The sequence below is a fragment of the Canis lupus genome, chromosome 23 (genome assembly GCF_011100685.1).
Source record: "Canis lupus familiaris isolate Mischka breed German Shepherd chromosome 23, alternate assembly UU_Cfam_GSD_1.0, whole genome shotgun sequence".
Lineage (NCBI taxonomy): Eukaryota > Metazoa > Chordata > Mammalia > Carnivora > Canidae > Canis > Canis lupus.
Window position 1 is genome coordinate 9,261,962 of NC_049244.1, and position 18,686 is coordinate 9,280,647.

At 47.0% G+C, this 18,686-nt stretch overlaps 1 protein-coding gene across 3 annotated transcripts; it reads left to right on the forward strand.

Annotated features, from left to right (window-relative positions):
* Positions 1-4,335: 4,335 nt before the first annotated feature.
* Positions 4,336-16,606, forward strand: SLC25A38 (solute carrier family 25 member 38). Of its 3 annotated transcripts, none has more exons than XM_038570491.1 (7): positions 4,336-4,610; positions 9,369-9,490; positions 10,059-10,143; positions 11,041-11,220; positions 11,430-11,598; positions 13,344-13,510; positions 15,274-16,606. In XM_038570491.1, exons 1-7 carry the CDS (start codon positions 4,542-4,544, stop codon positions 15,394-15,396), a joined length of 915 nt encoding a protein of 304 aa, XP_038426419.1. In that variant the 5' UTR covers positions 4,336-4,541; the 3' UTR covers positions 15,397-16,606. The 3 variants fall into 3 exon arrangements, with proteins under 3 accessions (XP_038426419.1, XP_038426421.1, XP_038426420.1); XM_038570492.1 differs by having other exon boundaries at positions 4,462-4,595; XM_038570493.1 differs by lacking the exon at positions 13,344-13,510 and having other exon boundaries at positions 15,274-15,504.
* The last annotated feature ends 2,080 nt before the right edge of the window (positions 16,607-18,686 follow it).

The following is an 18,686-nucleotide window of genomic DNA, read 5'->3' on the forward strand; positions in this document are numbered from 1 at the left end:
AAGTTAGGAGTGAGCCCTGTGGGGTTATACTATGTGTTACGACGGACAATAAGTACTCATGCAGCAATCCTGATGTCAAAGGAATTTCTACTTTTGTTTTTCTCTTGGTCCAATCTTAGATGTTCCTTTTTTATCCAAGGACAAGGTAACAAGTTTGAAGATGGGGGGATCCCTGGGTGGTGCAGCGGTTTGGCGCCTGCCTTTGGCGCAGGGCGCGATTCTGGAGACCCGGGATCGAATCCCACGTCGGGCTCCCGGTGCATGGAGCCTGCTTCTCCCTCTGCCTGTGTCTCTGCCTCTCTCTCTCTCTCTGTCTCTCTGTTACTATCATAAATAAATAAAAATTAAAAAAAAATAAAAAAAGAATGCTAACTTTCTTTAAAAAAAAAACAAGTTTGTAGATGGGTAATATGTTCAAACCTGAACATAATCTACATAGGATTTTTGGCCACCTCTGATTTGGGAAAACACCAATCAATGAGCCTGTAGTCAGTCTACAAACAATTTTGGGCCCCAACTGAAGTAATTCCTTACAGTTAATGTCTTACTTAACACTTCCATGCACATTATTTCATTTGATCTTTACTGTAATCCTGGAAGGTAGGTACTTTTAGCTCCAATTTGAGAAATGGGGAAACTGAGGTGAATGCACAGCAGCAGTTGACAAAGTCAGGATTGGATGCAGATATCACCATTGCTTCCCAAAGACAACTTTCTTTGCACGCTACTGCTCTGCCTCCATGGGCTCTCAAGGGCACACAGGGATGAGGAGGACACAGCCCCCAAGAAGGGAGAACCAGGTGTATTGGTCAGAGTTCTCCAGAGAAATATATGTGTGTGTGTGTGTGTGTGTATGCACACATTTAAAAAATTGTATTAATATATATCAATATAGCTAGTATATATAAGTACATTAATAGATTTATTTCAAGGAATTGGTTTATGCAATTGTGAGGATTGGCAAGTCCAAAATCCACAGGGCAGGCCATCAGGCTGGAAACTTTCGGGAAGAACTCAAGCTGCAGTCCTGAGGCAGAATTTCTTCTTCTTTAGGGAAGCCTCAGTTTTGTTCATAAGGCCTTCCAGCTGGTTAGGTTAGACCTGCTCAGATTATTAAAGACAATCTCCTTTGCTTACAGTGTACTGATTGTAGATGTTAATCCCATTTACAAAATACCTTCCCAGCAACTCATAGATTGGTGCTGATTGAATAACTAGGGATTATCACCTAGTCAAGTTGACCCATAAAACTCAGCATCTCACAAGGAATACTTGTTTACTGATAGGGCCTTTCTGCTGAAGATGAAGATGAATACAGCTTGCCATGTGTGGGTAGAGCTACTTGATAGTCGATGAACTGCAAATGCATCCTGCTCACCACTGTGGGCAATTCAAACTGGTCAGGAACTGGGAGAAAACACGTGCTTATGTTTGTGAAGTTTTAGCCAAAAGGTAGTATATGTTTCCTCACTGGGAAGACAGCAGGAAAATGCAAGGAACTTGATCATTGCAAAAGATAGGGAAATGGTTTGTCACAATGCTGTTAGAGAGGTTTGTGGCTTCTATGTGCTGATTAAACACACAATGCCATATGGCCTGGGTTTGTTTCACAGCTCAACCCTGATATTTTGGCTCTTGGAGTAAAATCCCAGGACCCCTACTCTGTGGGGACATACCCCCAACACCTCACACACACCGTAGAGTCTTCTACCACTTTCTCAGAGACGAGCCCATGAATAGCTCTACCTCCTTGCTCTCTCTCATAATCTGGTCATCCCCAGCTCAGTGGTGAGGCTGGAGGCAAAGGTCAAAGGTCACTGGCACAGAAGAAAGAAAGCCTGAAGCAGTGACAGGACCATCCTTTCTGCCGAAGCTTCTGGTAAAGCCATTAGAATTTTTTCCCTGCTGGTTGTGCCCAACCTTGAGGCTAGGCACAGAGGGTGACTCCCCCCACTGCTGAGGGCAGTGTGTGCCCTTGGAGACTCTTAACACTGCTCTTTTAGACTGTGTTTGGGGTGGAGGGGATGTTCAAATGGATAGGAGCGTCTATTGGTTACAGGATGGAGCCCATCATAACATACCCATTCACCTCTCTGGGAGGCCACTAGTTGTAAAGAGGCTCACCCAGGTGCAAGGCACTGTAAGGCTCATCTACTTTTGCCTTGGAGGGCGGGAACCAAAGTTGCTGGTTTCAGACTCTGCCTCCCATCCATCTCCGGTTTCCCATGCTTACTACAGCTTTTTCCTTCTTGGATGGTGGCAACGCCTCCAGATATCAAAGCTTCTGTGAATAAAGCTGTAAGGGGGGGTCATGTATCCAAACAGAGGTATATGTTTTTCTTCCTGGATTGAGAGTGACTAAAGTCACTGGGATGGGAAAGCATCATGAAACCTTAATGAAAGAAAGGCCAGAATGAGCTCAGGGGACCTAATGTATAAGTGGGGGCAGTTAGGTCATAGAAACAAAAATTACCTTCCATCGACCGCAGACAAATCAGGGGAGCTGTGTCTGATGCTAATGACCTTTTTTTGAACTAAAGTCACAAGCAGCATTTTCACCATATATTTTTCTTTTATTTTTTAGCTCACTGCTCCAAGTTCCGCCATTAAGTAAGTATTGTTCCAAAGCCCTCGCTCATCTGCTAATGAGTAATGCTTCTTTCATGCGATCTCATACATTTCCACATCTCCAGGATTGGAGACGATAGGGGGACTCTGGGTTCCAGGGCTGGGAGTATGGCAGAAGCAAATACAGAGGAAGAAAACCTGGCAGGCATCTACCACCCTTGAAAGCCAGCGCATATCTTCTGAGCCCAGGGCCAAGCCAATGCACTTGCCTGTGGTGGGGTAGCCAGCGACAACAGGCTTTCATTGTGGGTCCCACCTCTGCCCCAACCCCAGAGTGGCTAAGGGCTGCCTCTGAAATACACCAATCCACTGTTTCTCAAAAGTAGGAATCCTTGCCCTATGGGGGAAAATGTAGCTGTTCTCTAAAAAGAAGTTTTAGCTTAGCCATCAACACTGTACAAAGAAAATGAGCCTCATGCTTAGAACAAGATAAGCAGATTTATGTTTTTTTTTTTTTTTTAATGTTTATGTTTTGCTTCATCCCTTCTGGGGATAAAGAGCTGCTTTCTTGCTTGTTCCTTGTGACTTAATAGCACAGGAATGAAGTCTTTAAAAACAGCATCTTAAAATAAATAATAAAAATAAAATAAAATAAAATAAAAACAGCATCTTACTCCCTAAATTTATCAGTTTCTTCCCTGGCCTAGATTTCCTGGGTGAAGAATAGATACTGGAAAGTATTGGAAGCCTGTCACTATGAAAAGCTTGAACTTTATTCTTCAGATAATCAGGGACATGGAAGGTATGTGCCTGCTTTTTTCAATAGGAGTTGCAGGATCCCAGCAGCAGTACTTTTTCAACGGCTCCACCAGACTGGAATAATGGGAAGCTGGGAGACCATACAGGTTATTCCTAGAATCCAGAGGAGAGGTAAACCATAATCTTAAAACGTCTAGACCACTGTGGTCTAATAGATAGGTAGTGTGAGCCATCTGTGCAATTTCTAATATTCTAGTAGCCATATTTTTCAGAAAAGGAAAAAAATACATAAAATTAATCTTAATAATATATTTCACCAAATATATCCAAAATATCATTTCAACATGTAATAACCATTATTAATAAGCTATTTTACCACATTACTTAAAGTCTTAGAAATGCAGTGTGTGGGGGCGCTTGGGTGAGTCAGTTGCTTAAGCCTGGGACTCTTGATTCTCCACTGAGGTCATGATCTCCAGGGGTGAGTTTGAGCCCTTGGAGGGGGCTCCTCATTGAAAAAGCCAACGGGTAAAGATTGTGTGTCTCCTTGCGCACTTGTGCGCGCCCCCTCTTTCTCTCTTAAAAAAAAAAAGAAAAAAGAAATGCAGTGTATGGCCAATTTACAGCACATGGCAAAGTCGTTTAACAGAAAAATATTCCACATTGCTTTAATTTTTAATACAAATTAACTACAATTAAAAATTCTGGTCGTCAGGTACACGAGCCACATTTGTAGGTCAACAGGCACAGATGACTACTTATGCTGGATTCGGAGTGCAAACGCGTTCAAATCCTTGCACCAGACCTGGCAGCCCCGGCCTGGTCTCGGCGCGCACGCCCGCTCAAGCCCCGGGCCAGGGGAGCCGCGCGCCCTGCCGTGCCGGACACCTTCGCCGGGTGGCACTGCAGCGAGCACCCTCCGCAGCGCCAGACCCGCCCCCGCCCCGGCCCCGGAAGCGAAATCGCGGGGCTGCGCGCGGTTCCTCCGCTCTCTCCGCCCCCGACGCAGCCCGCCGGATCCGGGCTCCAGGAGCGTGCCGCCGGGCAGGATGGGCCGGAGCGCCGAGCTGGTCTAGAGCCGGAGCAGGCGCAGGGGTGCCCCGCGGAGGGCGCCCCCCGCAGAGCCCGCGCGCGCTCGCCGCCTTCTCCCGCGGGCTGGCCGGCGCCGGGCCCGCGCTCCCGCCAACGGCCCCCGCAGCCCGGCCTCCCGTCCAATGTTGCAGAAGTCACGCCCGGCGCTGCTGCAGCCTCAGGATGTCGGGGACAAGGTGGAGACGCTTATGGTAACGTGCGCGGAAGGGACGCAGGGGTTCCGAAACGCCGGCTCGTGGAGCGAGATTCGAGGTGGCCGAGGGCCAGCGGCCCTCCGCTCCCCGGGCGCCTGCGGAACCGGGCGGGGACGTGGCGGGAGAGGGATGGGGGGCGAGGGAGGCGTTGCACCCCCCCCGGACAGACGAGCCGAGGTCTGTCCCGGCAGTGAGCGGAGTTGCCGGGACCCGGGAGTGGCCGGGGTGTGCTCGTGCGACCCCGAGGGAGGTGCGAGCGCTCCCGGAAGTTGCCCTGAGTTGGATGCCTCATGGCGGGGGGGGGGGGCGGGGAGGGCGCTCGGGCGGGTATTTGGGCCGTCGCGAGCCCCAGTGGTGAGGCCAAGCCTAAAAAGCAGCGTGTGCCCCAGCGAGGTGAGTCGGGGCTGCGGGCGGCCTCTGCGTCTCCACCTCCCCGCGGCTGGGCCACTGGCGCGGCGGGGGGGCGCCGCCAGGCCACGCCCCCTGAGCCCGGATTGGCTGCTGCGGTCGTGCCGCCAGGCCGCCATTGGTGGAGGCGGGGGCGGGGCGGGGCGGGCCGCGAATCGCCGCCGCGTTCGTGCCACCGTCGGGTTCCCGCCCGCAGGTCACAGCTGCGGGTCACAGGCGGGGTGTGTGGGGGTTAATCCTTGAAGAAGGCAGCGGCCGCGGCTCTGCTTTACATCTTTGGAAACGTGCTTGCCGTTTCTCTTTCTGGGTCCTCCGGCTGTGGCCTGGAGACTTGAATAGGGTTCAGTTTTTTATTTTTTTATTTTTATCTTTTAATTTTTATTTATTTATGATAGTCACAGAGAGAGAGAGAGGCAGAGACACAGGCAGAGGGAGGAGCAGGCTCCATGCACCGGGAGCCCGACGTGGGATTCCATCCCGGGTCTCCAGGATCGCGCCCTGGGCCAAAGGCAGGCGCCAAACCGCTGCGCCACCCGGGGATCCCGGGTTCAGTTTTTTAAAAGGAAGTCAGTCGCTCGTGCAACCTGTTTGTTAACTTACTGCTTTTGCCTACTGTGTAGTATTGGGTTTCTTACCCTCCTTCCTCAAAAAAACAAATTGTTACTCATCGGTTTTTTGTTTTTTGTTTTTTTGTTACTCATCGTTTTCACCTTGAATAACTTTCGGCTATTTAGAAAAAAACATACCTTCAAAGGGTGTTCATGTGACAATATCGTAAGGCTATTCAAGATGAAGGGCACCGGGGTGGCTCAGTGGTTGAGCTCAGGTGATCCTGGGTCTGGGACTGAGTCCGCATCTGCCTCCCCACTGGGAGCCTGCCTCTCTCTGTGTCTCTCATGAATAAATAAATAAAGTCTTGTTTTTAAAAAAGACTATTCAAAATGAAAAAAGTGTAAATTCTGGATTTGTTTCTGAAAACAATGGTATTACCTGTTGTGTGTGGGGTTTTTGTTTTTTAACTAGTAGAGGTTTGTCTGTACAGCTGGTATATATTTAGTATCTGCTCTGTCCTAATGCCTGGAAAATTACAAAGTTAAAAAAGTTAGAGGCTCTATTCATTCAACAAATATTTATTAAACCAATAATCTGCCCAATCATTAGGCTGTAAGGGTAAAGACCTAAAATAGTTCTGCAACCAGGGTGGTTAGGTGTGTGTGGAGTATGTGTGTCAACGACCACAGCCTTAAAAGACAAATCCCATACAATACCTATGAGAGAATTGGGTAAGCAGGGCAGAGAACTGCACCAAAGCTGCAACTACTTGTCATGCCCACAACCCAAGCAAAGGGCTGAAGGGAGCCTGGGGAGATGACCCTCTCCTGGGATGGGCCACGCAGGGCCCCCACTAAGCTTTAGCCTATGGAATTGTGCTCAATGGAGAGCCATCCTGCAGGTGATGGGATTCATTTATTTTTTACTCTTGGGCACCTACTGTGCACCAGGCTCCCTGGTCAGGGCTTGGAAGTACCATCATGAACAGGACAGCCAGTGGCCTCTTCTGTCCTAGACCCTAAGGGTACTGAGGAGCACTGAAGGCCAATAGGGCGATCAGAGGCTTTTTCACTGCAGGTGAAAGCTAAGCAGAGACCCCCAGGGATTAATCAGAGTGGGAGGAGCTGGGATGGGGTTTTTCAGAGCTAAGAGAAAGGCAAATTAGAAGTGGCTGCACCCAGGCAGCCCCGGTGGCTCAGCAGTTAAGTGTCTGCCTTCGGCTCAGGGCATGATCCTGGAGTCCCGGGATCAAGTCCCACATTCGGGCTCCCTCCATGGAGCCTGCTTTTCCCTCTGTCTCTGCCTCTCCCTGTGTTCTCATGAATAAATAAAATCTTTAAAGAAACAAAAAGGGTAACAAGGGGCCACTTGATCCAGAAAGGACCTTGTAAGCCTACCAGTGGCCTCAAACTCTCCCTTAGGACACATTGGTCACTTCTGTAAGTTCCAGGTTCATCTGTAAAATGGGTTAAAATACCTCGCTTTTAAGTGTACACAGATGCCTCACCCAGTGCTGCTCCAAGAGGTCAGGGGAGGGTAGGTTAGTAGTAGTGGAGGCTGCTGGGACAGATGGGTGTGGGCAGGCACTGGCAACACTGACAGTATATCAGCAGGACTGGGTCATGTAGCAGGAGGTACAGTGAGGAGTCTCACGTGTCTCCCAGACTTACCACTGGAATATCTTGTGGAGTGGAGGCAGGGCTGTGGTGAACTATTGACTGGGTTTCCATTTTGGAGCCAGAGTTGGAGATGCCTGGGGGCCTCCCAGGGAGAGGGGTGCTGGGCTGAACTGGTTGTGGGCGTGGTGCCCTGTGGTGTGGGTGAGGTGGCCCTGAGGGGCTGTGGCTAGGGGAGATAAGAGAAACCTCTGAGACAGGGACTGTAGCAGCCTGAAAAGCAGCCCAAAACAGAGGTGGGCCAGCTGTTTGAAATGCACTGGAACGGCCAAGTAAGGGAAGGTCTGGGACGGGCAAGGGGGCAAGGGGTCCGGGGATGGGCAGGTTCCTGATGAGCCGGAGGGGCAGCTTTAGCTGGATGGCAAGTGGTGGGGACTGAGGGATGACTAGCCAAGAGAGAGCAGAGGAGATGTAACATCAGGCTGGAAAGATAGGGGCTTTGATGCTTGCTGCCAGAAGATGCCACTTGGAAGGATGAGGCCGAGAAGCTCAGACTCACAGGAATAGAGCTTAGCCAAAGGAGCAGGACAGGGAATGGTGAGGTAGACACATTTTGCTTGGTTGTAGGTGTTGTATTATCAATTCTGTCACCCTTGGATACTTGACAAGCCTTTTGAACAGAATTAGGAAGTTAGGACATCCAGTATTTATTTATTAAGTGATTTTTTTTTTTTTTTTTTTTTAGTCTTTTAAGTGGTTCAAGTTCTAATTTGAGACTTGCTCGTTTGGTAGAAATGTGGAGTGATCTCTGTTCCCTTTTGTGAAACAAAAAAACCACAGTTTACGCACATTTTAGTTCTGGGTGGGTGGCTGTAAGGTGTATAACCGGAAACTTCATAGTGTCTTAGGACAACAGCGTACTGTGTGTTAAAGAATAATAGTGCAAGTGCCATTTAATGAGAAGATCTTTTTGGATGGAGTTTGCCAAATGTCTTATTTCGAGAAGAGGGCTTTTCTTTCCTGGTTGGATTTTTTTCTTTAAAGATTTTATTTATTTATTTGAGGGGGGCGGAGCATGAGCCAGGGGGAGGGGCAGAGGGAGAAGCGGACTCCTCACTGAGCAAGGAATCCGACACCTAGGACCCTGGAATCCTGACTTGAGCCTAAGACAGACGCCTAACCAACTGAGCCACTCAGGCACCCCCTGGTTGGATTTTTAAATGCACCTTTTCACAATTGTTTGTGATGGAGCTGATTCTGCAGCAAGCCGCGATGCCTCTAGCATGGTGGGCTCATGGAAGGACATTTAGTCTTTGCCCTTCTGAGTGGCGCCTCTCCATTAGCCAGGGTATACTACTGTCCTGGTTTATTTTTTATTTATTTATTTTTTTATTTATGATAGTCACAGAGAGAGAGAGAGAGGCAGAGACACAGGCAGAGGGAGAAGCAGGCTCCATGCACCGGGAGCCTGATGTGGGATTCGATCCCGGGTCTCCAGGATCACGCCCTGGGCCAAAGGCAAGCGCCAAACCGCTGCGCCACCCAGGGATCCCTACTGTCCTGGTTTAAAGGAGAGCCAGCAAACCCAGGGGTCAGGGGTAGCTGCTGGTCTACAGTGCCATCTGTGATCTGCTTAGGTCCCGGGGAGGGGCATGGGCATGAGAGAAAGGGAAAGCTTCAAGTTAATGAAATTGACAGGGTTTTACAGGAAGTGGTCCAGGTTTTACACTGAACCTGAGCTTATGGTTTCACTTCCTTTTCTCACTCCTGTAAATATCTACAGGTTCTATTACCAAGAGAGCCCGGCAACCAATAGTTCAGACACTAGGTTCAGTTGATTTTACTTCTGTGAAGATAAGGTGATGGTCCATAACTTTTATTGTCGAGACAGAGAAGGAGCTGCAGTTGGTGGCCTAATTCACGGATGGACGTAGATGTGTTGTTCAGGAGGATACTCCTTGCTCATTCTCAAGATTAAGGGCAGAGAGATCCCTCTAGCAGGGAACTCTGTTCTCCACAGCATTCCAGCACTCTTCTTTCCTGGGTACACTTTTCCCTTCTCTGAAGTGGGAAGATAATACAGGTCGTTGCCAGGTAGTCTCTCGGGGTGGAGAAAGCAGCAGGGGCCATGAGGCCTGTGGCTGCAAAGTTGCTGATTCAGTGTTCTCTTGCCCTAAAGCTGCATCCGGTGATCAAGGCTTTCCTGTGTGGCTCCATCAGTGGGACCTGCTCCACACTCCTTTTCCAACCCCTGGATCTCCTCAAAACACGCCTGCAGACTCTCCAGCCCTCAGCCCATGGGTAATACCTGCTGTTCTCTCCATTTCTTTGAGGAACTGGTTTCAACAACTTCTCTCAGACACAAAGCATCTCAACTGTGTTAAGTCAACTCCCCTTCTGCGGGTTGCTTAAAGAGAAACCCAGGCCATGCCCAGCTTCTATTTGATATTTCTTATTAAGTAAATGGGCCCTCTGAAGACCCCTTCCTGGGATCTGCCTTGGGGACCTTGCATTTTACTGTGCTAGCTTGTAATGTCATAACTGTGCTGTCTGATATGAGTAGTATGGGTGGTCTTCTGGAAATAAGGCGAGTATTAGTGTTTCATTTATGCCCCGCATTGGGCTCAGCCCTGAGGGAAGTACATCAAATGCATGTGAAATGGGGGGTCATCCCATTGTTTGCAGTGTGAATGGGCAGATACACACGTCTGTGCCAAACCCTGCACATGTGGAAACTCAGTGATTCCCAGATGTGTTGTAGAGATTCTTGAGTGCTCTTAGGAAAGAAGTCTTTGGATGGGAAGTTCTTTTATGAGGACAAACTCTAAGGGATTTTTTTCTTTCTGGCCCCCATTTTGTCTGCTTTCAGATCCGGACGCATTGGGATGCTGGCTCTGCTCTTGAAGGTGGTTCGCACGGAGAGTATTCTGGGCCTTTGGAAAGGAATATCCCCTGTAAGCTGCCTTTTGGGTCTCCTCTTGCACCCTCTGCTTTAATAGCCCTTTCTGGGGTGGCTCAGCAGTTGAGCATCTGCCTTCTGCTCAGGGTGTGATCCCTGGGGCCCTGGGATCGAGTCCTGCACTGGGCTCCTCACTGGGAGCCTGCCTCTCCCTCCGCCTATGTCTCTGCCTCTCTCTGTGTGTCTCTCATGAATAAACAAATACAGTCTTTAAAAAAAAAAAAGTAGCCCTTTCTCATACACCTCACATATCCTCCCAAGGAAGGATAGGTGAGCGTCAGAAGCAGGGGGAGGACTTGTGTGCTCTCCTGGTCTCTGTTGCTACTCACTCTTGCCAGAGGGCTTCTCCCTGTCTGTGTTGCCCTAGACGCAGCTTTTTGGAGCAGTGGCAGGTCTAGAGCAGGTGCAGCTGGTACCCCAGCTGCCAGCATATCCTTGCCCTTGCCCTTCGGTGCAAACAGGCCGAACCTGCGTTTCTTTACCTGTGGGCTCTTCCTGGCCCCAGGAACCTACTTTGCTGGGAGTGCCAGGGCGTGAATGCTCACCCCAGCCCACAGCAGCCCCTTCCCAATGGAAGATGACCGCTGATGTTTAAAAACCTCACTCTCCCTCCTCAACAGGAGGGGTAACTCTGAGGTGCCCTACGCTGATTCCCAGAGTTTCTCCAAAGGGATTCCATTGCCCAGGGCAGTCAGTAATGGGTCGGCAACCTGACCTTCACTGGCTGCCATTTCTCTTGCCTCACTGCCCCATTCTCTTATGGATATTACCTCCACACCTTCAATCAAGTACTTGCGTGCAGATCTCCATCTTCTTTTGGTAAAACCCAGCTAAGACAGTATCTAAAAGCATGAGTCTCTGATTTCTTTCCTCCCTCTGACTTATTCTGCAGTCCATTGTGAGGTGTGTCCCTGGAATTGGCATCTACTTCGGCACTCTCTACTCCTTGAAGCAGTACTTCCTGCGAGGCCATCCCCCCACCGCCCTGGAGTCCGTCATCCTGGGAGTGGGCTCTCGCTCAGTTGCAGGGGTCTGCATGTCACCCATCACTGTGATCAAGACACGTTACGAGGTGAGTCTGACTGCTTCAGGCCTTCAGGGTGGATGAACAGAAGCACTGGGCTTTTGTCAAGGGGCCACTGAGGTCAACTCCAGATTTAGAATCTAAAAGAGACCAGACCCCATGTGCCCTGGTAATGCCATGTACCCTGAAGTCAGGTTGGTTCATTGTTCAAAACCAGGGCCGCTGTGAAAGCCACTGGTCTTATGCTTCTTTTGCAGAGTGGGAGGTATGGTTATGAGAGCATCTATACGGCCCTGAGGAGCATCTATCGCAGTGAGGGGCACCGGGGACTCTTCAGTGGCCTGACAGCAACACTCCTTCGTGACGCACCCTTTTCTGGAATCTACCTGATGTTCTACAACCAGACCAAAAATATCATGACCCATGGTATGGACAAAAGAAGGTCTGGTAGGGAAGAGATATCTCCAAGACCTCGTATCCTCACCACTTTCTCTGTGATATGAGACTCTTTATTCTTAGCATCTCCAGATTCTTCTTAGACTGTTAGGACCTAAGCCATGTCAGCCTTGTGTCAGGGTTGGGTGCTAGGCCACAGTAGTAGTGGTCATGACATACTTGGCCACTGACCTTTCGAGTTTATAGACTATTATAGCAGAGTACTGGTATTACACCCCACACTTCTTGAGTGGGGTGGGGTGGAATAAAACATGTTTTGCAGAAGTCCTGCAATAATACCTCGCAGATTTACCTGATCTTTAGAATGCTGGGTCCCACCCAGGGCCTCCTAAATCAGAAACTTTGGGGTAAGACCTGGGAGACTATTTTTCTCAAGAAACACTTGATCTGATTCTTATCAGACACGTTTGATAAAGTTAGCACCTCCCTTGCCGTGTTCCCAGTTGAAGTGATTCTGAGCCCTCTGTTTGGGTGGAAGGGTACCAAACCTCAGGCATTCTGACAGACCCATGCTGTCAGTAAGCTCATGTTGGTCATGACGGGGGTACGATCAGTGGGCAGCGAACGTCTAACTAAACAGAGCCTGGTCCTGATAGAAACATCCTGTGGAATGAACCTGCATTCAATAAGGTGTCCCTGGATAATCTGAGCAAGGAAATGCAGTCAAGGTTGTGGAGGTGGGAAAACTGGCATGCCACCATCACGACAGTGGTAATCAAGTAAGTTGGGGTGCTTTAGGAGTTCATTGCTCTGCCAAAGGCACCAGGAGGGATGACAGGTATGCAGGTCACAGCCTTATGTTGCCCTAGAAAGTTAGGGCAATAAGGGAGCTTGTATGTACATTTTTGACTTCCCTATATGTATAATTGTTTATTCCAATTCCATTTAAGAGTAAGTTGCAGGAGTGATGCCCCTTTACCCTTAAATACCTCCATGTGTGTTTCCTAAGAACAAAGAGATTCTCTGAGAACGATTTCCTCAAAATCAGGAAATTTATTTTTTTTAATTTTTTAAATTTTAATTTTTATTATTTTTTTAAATCAGTAAATTTAACACAGTTACAGTTCTTTTTTTTTTTTTTTAATTTTTATTTATTTATGATAGTCACACAGAGAGAGAGAGAGAGAGAGGCAGAGACACAGGCAGAGGAAGAAGCAGGATCCATGCACCGGGAGCCCGACGTGGGATTTGATCCCGGGTCTCCAGGATCGCGCCCTGGGTCAAAGGCAGGCGCCAAACTGCTGCGCCACCCAGGGATCCCCAGTTACAGTTCTTTAGTCTCTAGCACCTATATCAGGAAGCTCATGACGTTGCTTGGACCCATTGTGGGCGAGGTTGACTTTTTGTCACTTGGTCAAGATAGTGTCCCCACTGAAAACTCATTTTTTCTTTTGTAATTTGAAAGCGCCAGTGTGGGGGAACACTTTGAACCTGTATAAATCTGTATAAAACATCCTGTTGCTTTCACTTGAATGTTTGAACTTCAATCAGTGATTCTTGCCCAAATCAGTTATGGTGATGGTTGTAAAGACAAAATTTTAACTCCATCATTCCCATTCACACTTGGTTATAGCTTTAAATATCCACTCCTTAACCTTGTTTGAATCTAGACTCCTCTGACTTTGGGGAAGAATCTGTGGGCCACTTGGTATTGATATTTATGTGATGAATGTGAGATTCATTTGTAATTGAATGTCGCCTTTGTCCTGTTTCAGACCAGTTGGATGCAAACCTTATCCCTGTGGTAAATTTCAGCTGTGGGATCTTTGCTGGCATTCTGGCCTCCCTGGTAACTCAACCTGCGGATGTTATCAAAACTCATATGCAGCTCTCCCCAATGAAATTTCGGTGGATTGGCCAGGCAATGACACTCATTTTCAAAGTAAGGCTATGGAGTAAATATTGGTTCTTGTGGTTAAGGCGCTCCCTCTCCCTCTCTCTCTCTCTTTCTCTCTCTCTCTCTCTCTCTGTAGTTCATGTCTTTTAAATATTAAAATCAGCTGCAGAGCTTTAAAAAGTCCCCACTCCCAGGTCACAACCTGGGCTGCTTCTATCTGAAGGCCAGATCAGTAGCTTAAGTTCCCCAATGATTCCAAAGAATCACTGCTAAAAACATCTGGTTGGTTGTGGGTTGTTTTGGGTTTTTTGTTGTTGCAGGGTTTTTTTGGTGGTGGGTGGAGGGAACTGACTACATTAGGACAACCTGTGATACCTGTCAAACCTGGCAGATTGCTGGGCTCCACCCCAGACCTATGGAATCAGGCAATCTGGAAGGGCCTGGTCATCTGGTGATCAAGGACCAAGGAGGAACTAAAGTCAGAAAAAAATCACAAACACATTATTTGGTTTCTAGAAATTTGCTCTAACACAAATGCACAAACGGTATTATTAAAGATTTTTTAAAAATAAAGATAGAAAGTACAGGAGACATAAAGTACACTCAAGCACCATTTTTTAAAAGAGTTTATTTATTTATTCATGAGAGTCTCAGAGAGAGGGGCAGAGACTTAGGCAGAGGGAGAAACAGGCTCCCTGTGGAGAACCTGATGTGGGACTCAACCCCAGGATCATGACCTTAGGAAAGGCAGACACTCGACTACTGATTCACCCAGGTGCCCCCACTTAAGCACCATTTAAAAGCCCTTGGGTTGGTCCCTTGGAAGCACACAGTTATCACATACCAGCTATTGTTGTTCAAGCTAAGTTTGTCCCTACATTTTTATATTTTTCTGTATGTAGCAGAGGAAACAACATGAGCCACGCATGCTTTATCTGTCTCACCCTAGATATAAACAGATAGTTTGGAATCTGATCATAGTCTTCACTGCTTGGGTCGTCTGCTTTCTTATTCTCTATACCTAAAACCCTAAACTTGGAAAATAATATTCTTCAGTTATGTATGAAAATAGCAGGAATGATAACGGTTGGAATGAATAAATCAGTCCACATTATGAAGGAGGAATAAGAGGTGTTTTGTCTTTAATTCTTATATAGGACCACTAAGAGCATAAGATGCTCCCTCCAGGCACACAAATGGCCAAAAAGGCGCCCTTTTCTCTAGCTTGGTGCCAGAACCCAGGGTGTGGCATCCACACTGTGGCCTGGATCTTAGCTGCCTGTTGGGTCTTGGTGCTTACGTGAGCTATATAAGCTATCCAGCTGTATATGGCAATCCAGTATAAAGATTTTCAGCTGAGGGGGATCCCTGAGTGGCTCAGCGGTTTGGCGCCTGCCTTCGGCCCAGGGCATAATTCTGGAGTCCTGGGATTGGGTCCCACGTTGGGGTCCTTGCATGGAGCCTGCTTCTCTCTCTCTCTCTCTCTCTCTCTCTCTGTGTTCTCTCATGAATAAATAAATAAAATCTTTAAAAAAATAAAAAAAGATTTTCAGCTGAGAAATTGTCCTAGCTAAAGCAGGCCTAAAAAGATAGAGTTTAGTAAAACGTTATGCAAAAATGCTTTTATGCAAAAAAAATGTTTTTAGTTCATTGTCTCCTTAGATCCATTATTCCGTTTTGGTATCACCTATAAAAATCTAAAAACCTAGGCTCGAAAATGGGGTAACAGAGACCCTCACTCTCACGCTAGGTGTGTTCATTGTGTTGGTACTTGGCTTCTAGAGTATTGACGTTCGTTTTCCTCATAGGATTATGGGCTGCGTGGCTTCTTCCAAGGTGGCGTCCCCCGGGCCCTCCGCAGAGCTCTGATGGCAGCGATGGCATGGACCGTGTATGAGGAGATGATGGCCAAGATGGGACTGAAGTCCTGATCAAGAGGGACCAGGCAAAGATGGGCTCTGTTGCCCTGCCTGGCTCTTGCCAAGGGCTGCTTCATCTCACTGTCCTAGAGTAAGATGAAGTCCTATCTGGAAAGCCAGGCTGATGTATCCCCTTCATTCCCCAGTTTGAGTAGGGAAGAGATGGGCCTGACTCAAGCCTTCAGAATCTCCCCAAAGTGGAGTTACTGCCACATACAGCACACTGGGAAGTTAGAAGGGTTTGCACATCCTGCCAGGCTACTCGATAAGGCATTTCTGGAAAGAGCTCTTTCAGGTGGCTCTGCCTCAGCCACCCACCTACACCAGGCTGCCTGTTTGGATCTGTTCTTGCACAAGGCTTCACACAGCCAGAGAAGCTGCAGCTGAAGAGCTCCAGTGGCGGAAGCCGGGTTGGTGGAGAGAGAGGGTCCTTGTCACCAGGCTTTAGTGTGTCTGGGATGCTGATAGGATGAGAAAGAAGAGATGTCATTACTTAATTGGTTACTAATCACCTCAGAGGCTCTGAAGAAGTGGGGACAGTGGCTTCTTAGCCTGTAAGTGTCCAGATGACATTCTTTTTGGTTTTGGCCTCTGCACTGTTTCAATTACAAGTTGTTCTGGCATTTTTCTGCAGCTAAAGTTCGCATAAGTAAAGTGGAGCACTTTATCATTGAAAACTGGAAAACCTAGTGTCTGTACTGTGTTTTAAAATAACCCAATAGTCTAAGGGGGCTGGCTCTTAACCTGTATAGGTCCTAAAAATCTAAACATTTTTTTTAAACAGCTTTATTTCACACATTGTACAATTCACTCATTTCAAATAAGCCATTCAGTGATTGTTAGTATTCATCACTATGAATCCATTTTAGAACACATTCATCCCCCAGTAAGATCTCAGATTTATAATTAATCCTCATTCTGAGCCCCAGCCCCCAACCACCATTGATCTGTTTTCTTCCATAATTTGCCTTTACTGGACAATTCGTATAAATGTAGTCCTACAATTTGTAACCTCTTGCATCTGGCTTCTTTCATATGGCATCATGTTTTTGAGGTTTATCCGTGTAGCATGTTTAACACTGTCCTTTTATTTGTTTATGGCCAAATAATACAGTATGCCTGTATGAGATTTTATTTTTCCATTCATGAGTTGATGATTATTTGAATTATTTCCACTCGGGGCTCTTATGAAAAATGCCACAATGAACATTTATGTACAAGTGTTAGTGTGGACCTATGTTTTCATTTCTCTCATGTAAATACATGCCTAGGAGTGGAACTGCCGGATCATGTGGAAACTATGTTGAACCATTTGAGAAACTACCGGACTGTGTACCATTCTACATTCCCACCAGCAGTGCAGAAGGGTCCTGGTTTCCCCCACATCCTCCTCAACACTTGTTATTGTATGTTTTGTTTATTATAGCCACCCTCGGGGGTTTCTAGGTGTTTCTATCCACTTGCCAACTTAGGAAAGAGCCATTACATTATCATGACAGCAGGAAGGGGAATTTTGGTCTGGTTAAGAATATAGGCTGTTCTAGATGGAAAGCTTGGTTCTCTACTTATTTAGACACACTTGTAACTGTTCACAGAAAGTGGGATAGTAATGATGAAGGTTAAAGGAGCAGATGTTTCTGGTACCCTGGGTTAGTTTCCTAGGGCTGTCACAACAAATTACCACAAATTGGGTAGCTGCTAGCGGAAATTTATTCTCAGTTTTAGAGACTAGGAGTCTGAAATCAAAATGTCAGCAGGGACATCTTTTCTCTCAAGGCTCTAGGGGAAGATAGCCCTGGTCTCTCCAGGCTTCTGGTGGTTGCTGACAATTTTTGGCATTCATCACTTCAATCTGCCTCCATCTCCACAAAGCGCCTGCACATCTGTCTCTATGTCCTAATTTCAAGGACACCAGTAAATGGATGAGGGCCCACCCTACTCTAGAATGACCTCAGTCTGATTACTTCTGCAAAGACCGTATTTCCAAATAAGGTCACATTTCCTAGGAGCTAGGGTGAGGGTTAGGACTCCCAGGGTATGCACAATTCAACCTCAGACACACATTAAGTTTATTTATTTTATTTATTTGTATTAAGTTTAATTACAAGTTTAAGTTTATACTTAAGGTTTAGGTTAAAGTGTCCTATTCAAAATAACAGAAGGAGGAGTCTAGGAGAGGACAGAGAGGATCCTAATCTCAGCTGCACTGAAGCCACCAGTGCTTGGTGACCTGCATGCATGAGGTCTCATGCCAGAGAAAGTAGAAGATTATGTAAGACTGGAAATGTTGCTGGGATAGGAATGGAGGGAAGGCCGGTCACCACAGGTGATGGATATAGGGGTTGCCTCCCAAAAACTTAGGCCCTGACCCTGATCTTGGGCCACGGGAGCCTCATGCCAGTGGGGGCCCTCCCAAGAGCCCCTGGCAGACCAGGGACAGAGATGAAGTCCAGAGGTATAGGCTTCACTCCAATCTATTCATCTTATACTTGGCCGGTGAATTTCAGTCACCAGAGTCACCTTACATGTTCATTTGTTCTTTCAGCGCAAAGAAATCATAATTTGGAGAAACAGTCTAATTTCCTCTAAACATGGAGTAAAACTGGAACTGCCCCTTTTAACCCTGATTCCAAAGGCAAGTGGCCCTGGATAGCTGCATTATCTCTGGCCCAGGAATTGGTTTTTCCTCTTCTGCAGTCTGTAACAACTATTAAAGTTTGAGTTTCAGCTGATTGGAAACACTGCCCAGTGCCTTTTTAAACTAATTTGTTCTTGGCTACCTCAGACTTAAAGCAAATTATTTAGAGGGAAAGCTTTGTAGGAAGGAAACACTTATTTGGCCACTTACAGGTAAGGCCTAGTAAAGCATGGGCCAAAAGAGGATAGAAGCAAAGCTTTCAAGATGTTATATTCAGTTTCCAAAAGTAAATTACAAAATATTTCAATCATAAAGAGTAGAGCAAATGGTATAGTGGCCCTTCATTCCCATTACTGAGAGATGAAACAATTATCAGGATTTTGCTACCCTTGTCTTTCCACTCTCCCCTTTATGAAGGCTTTAAAAAAAAAAAGACTCCAGACACAGCACCATTTCACCCTTCCATAGTTCATCTCTAAAAACGTACACCTGTAAAAATAATGAACTTTCTTACATAACTACAATGTTATTATCCCACCTGGAAAACGTTAACAAATTTTTTGCATATTATCCAATACCCAGCCCATATTCACATTTCCAGTTGTCTCAAAACAGATTTTTTAGGGGTGCCTGGCTGGCTCCGTCCATCAAGTGAACCCACTAG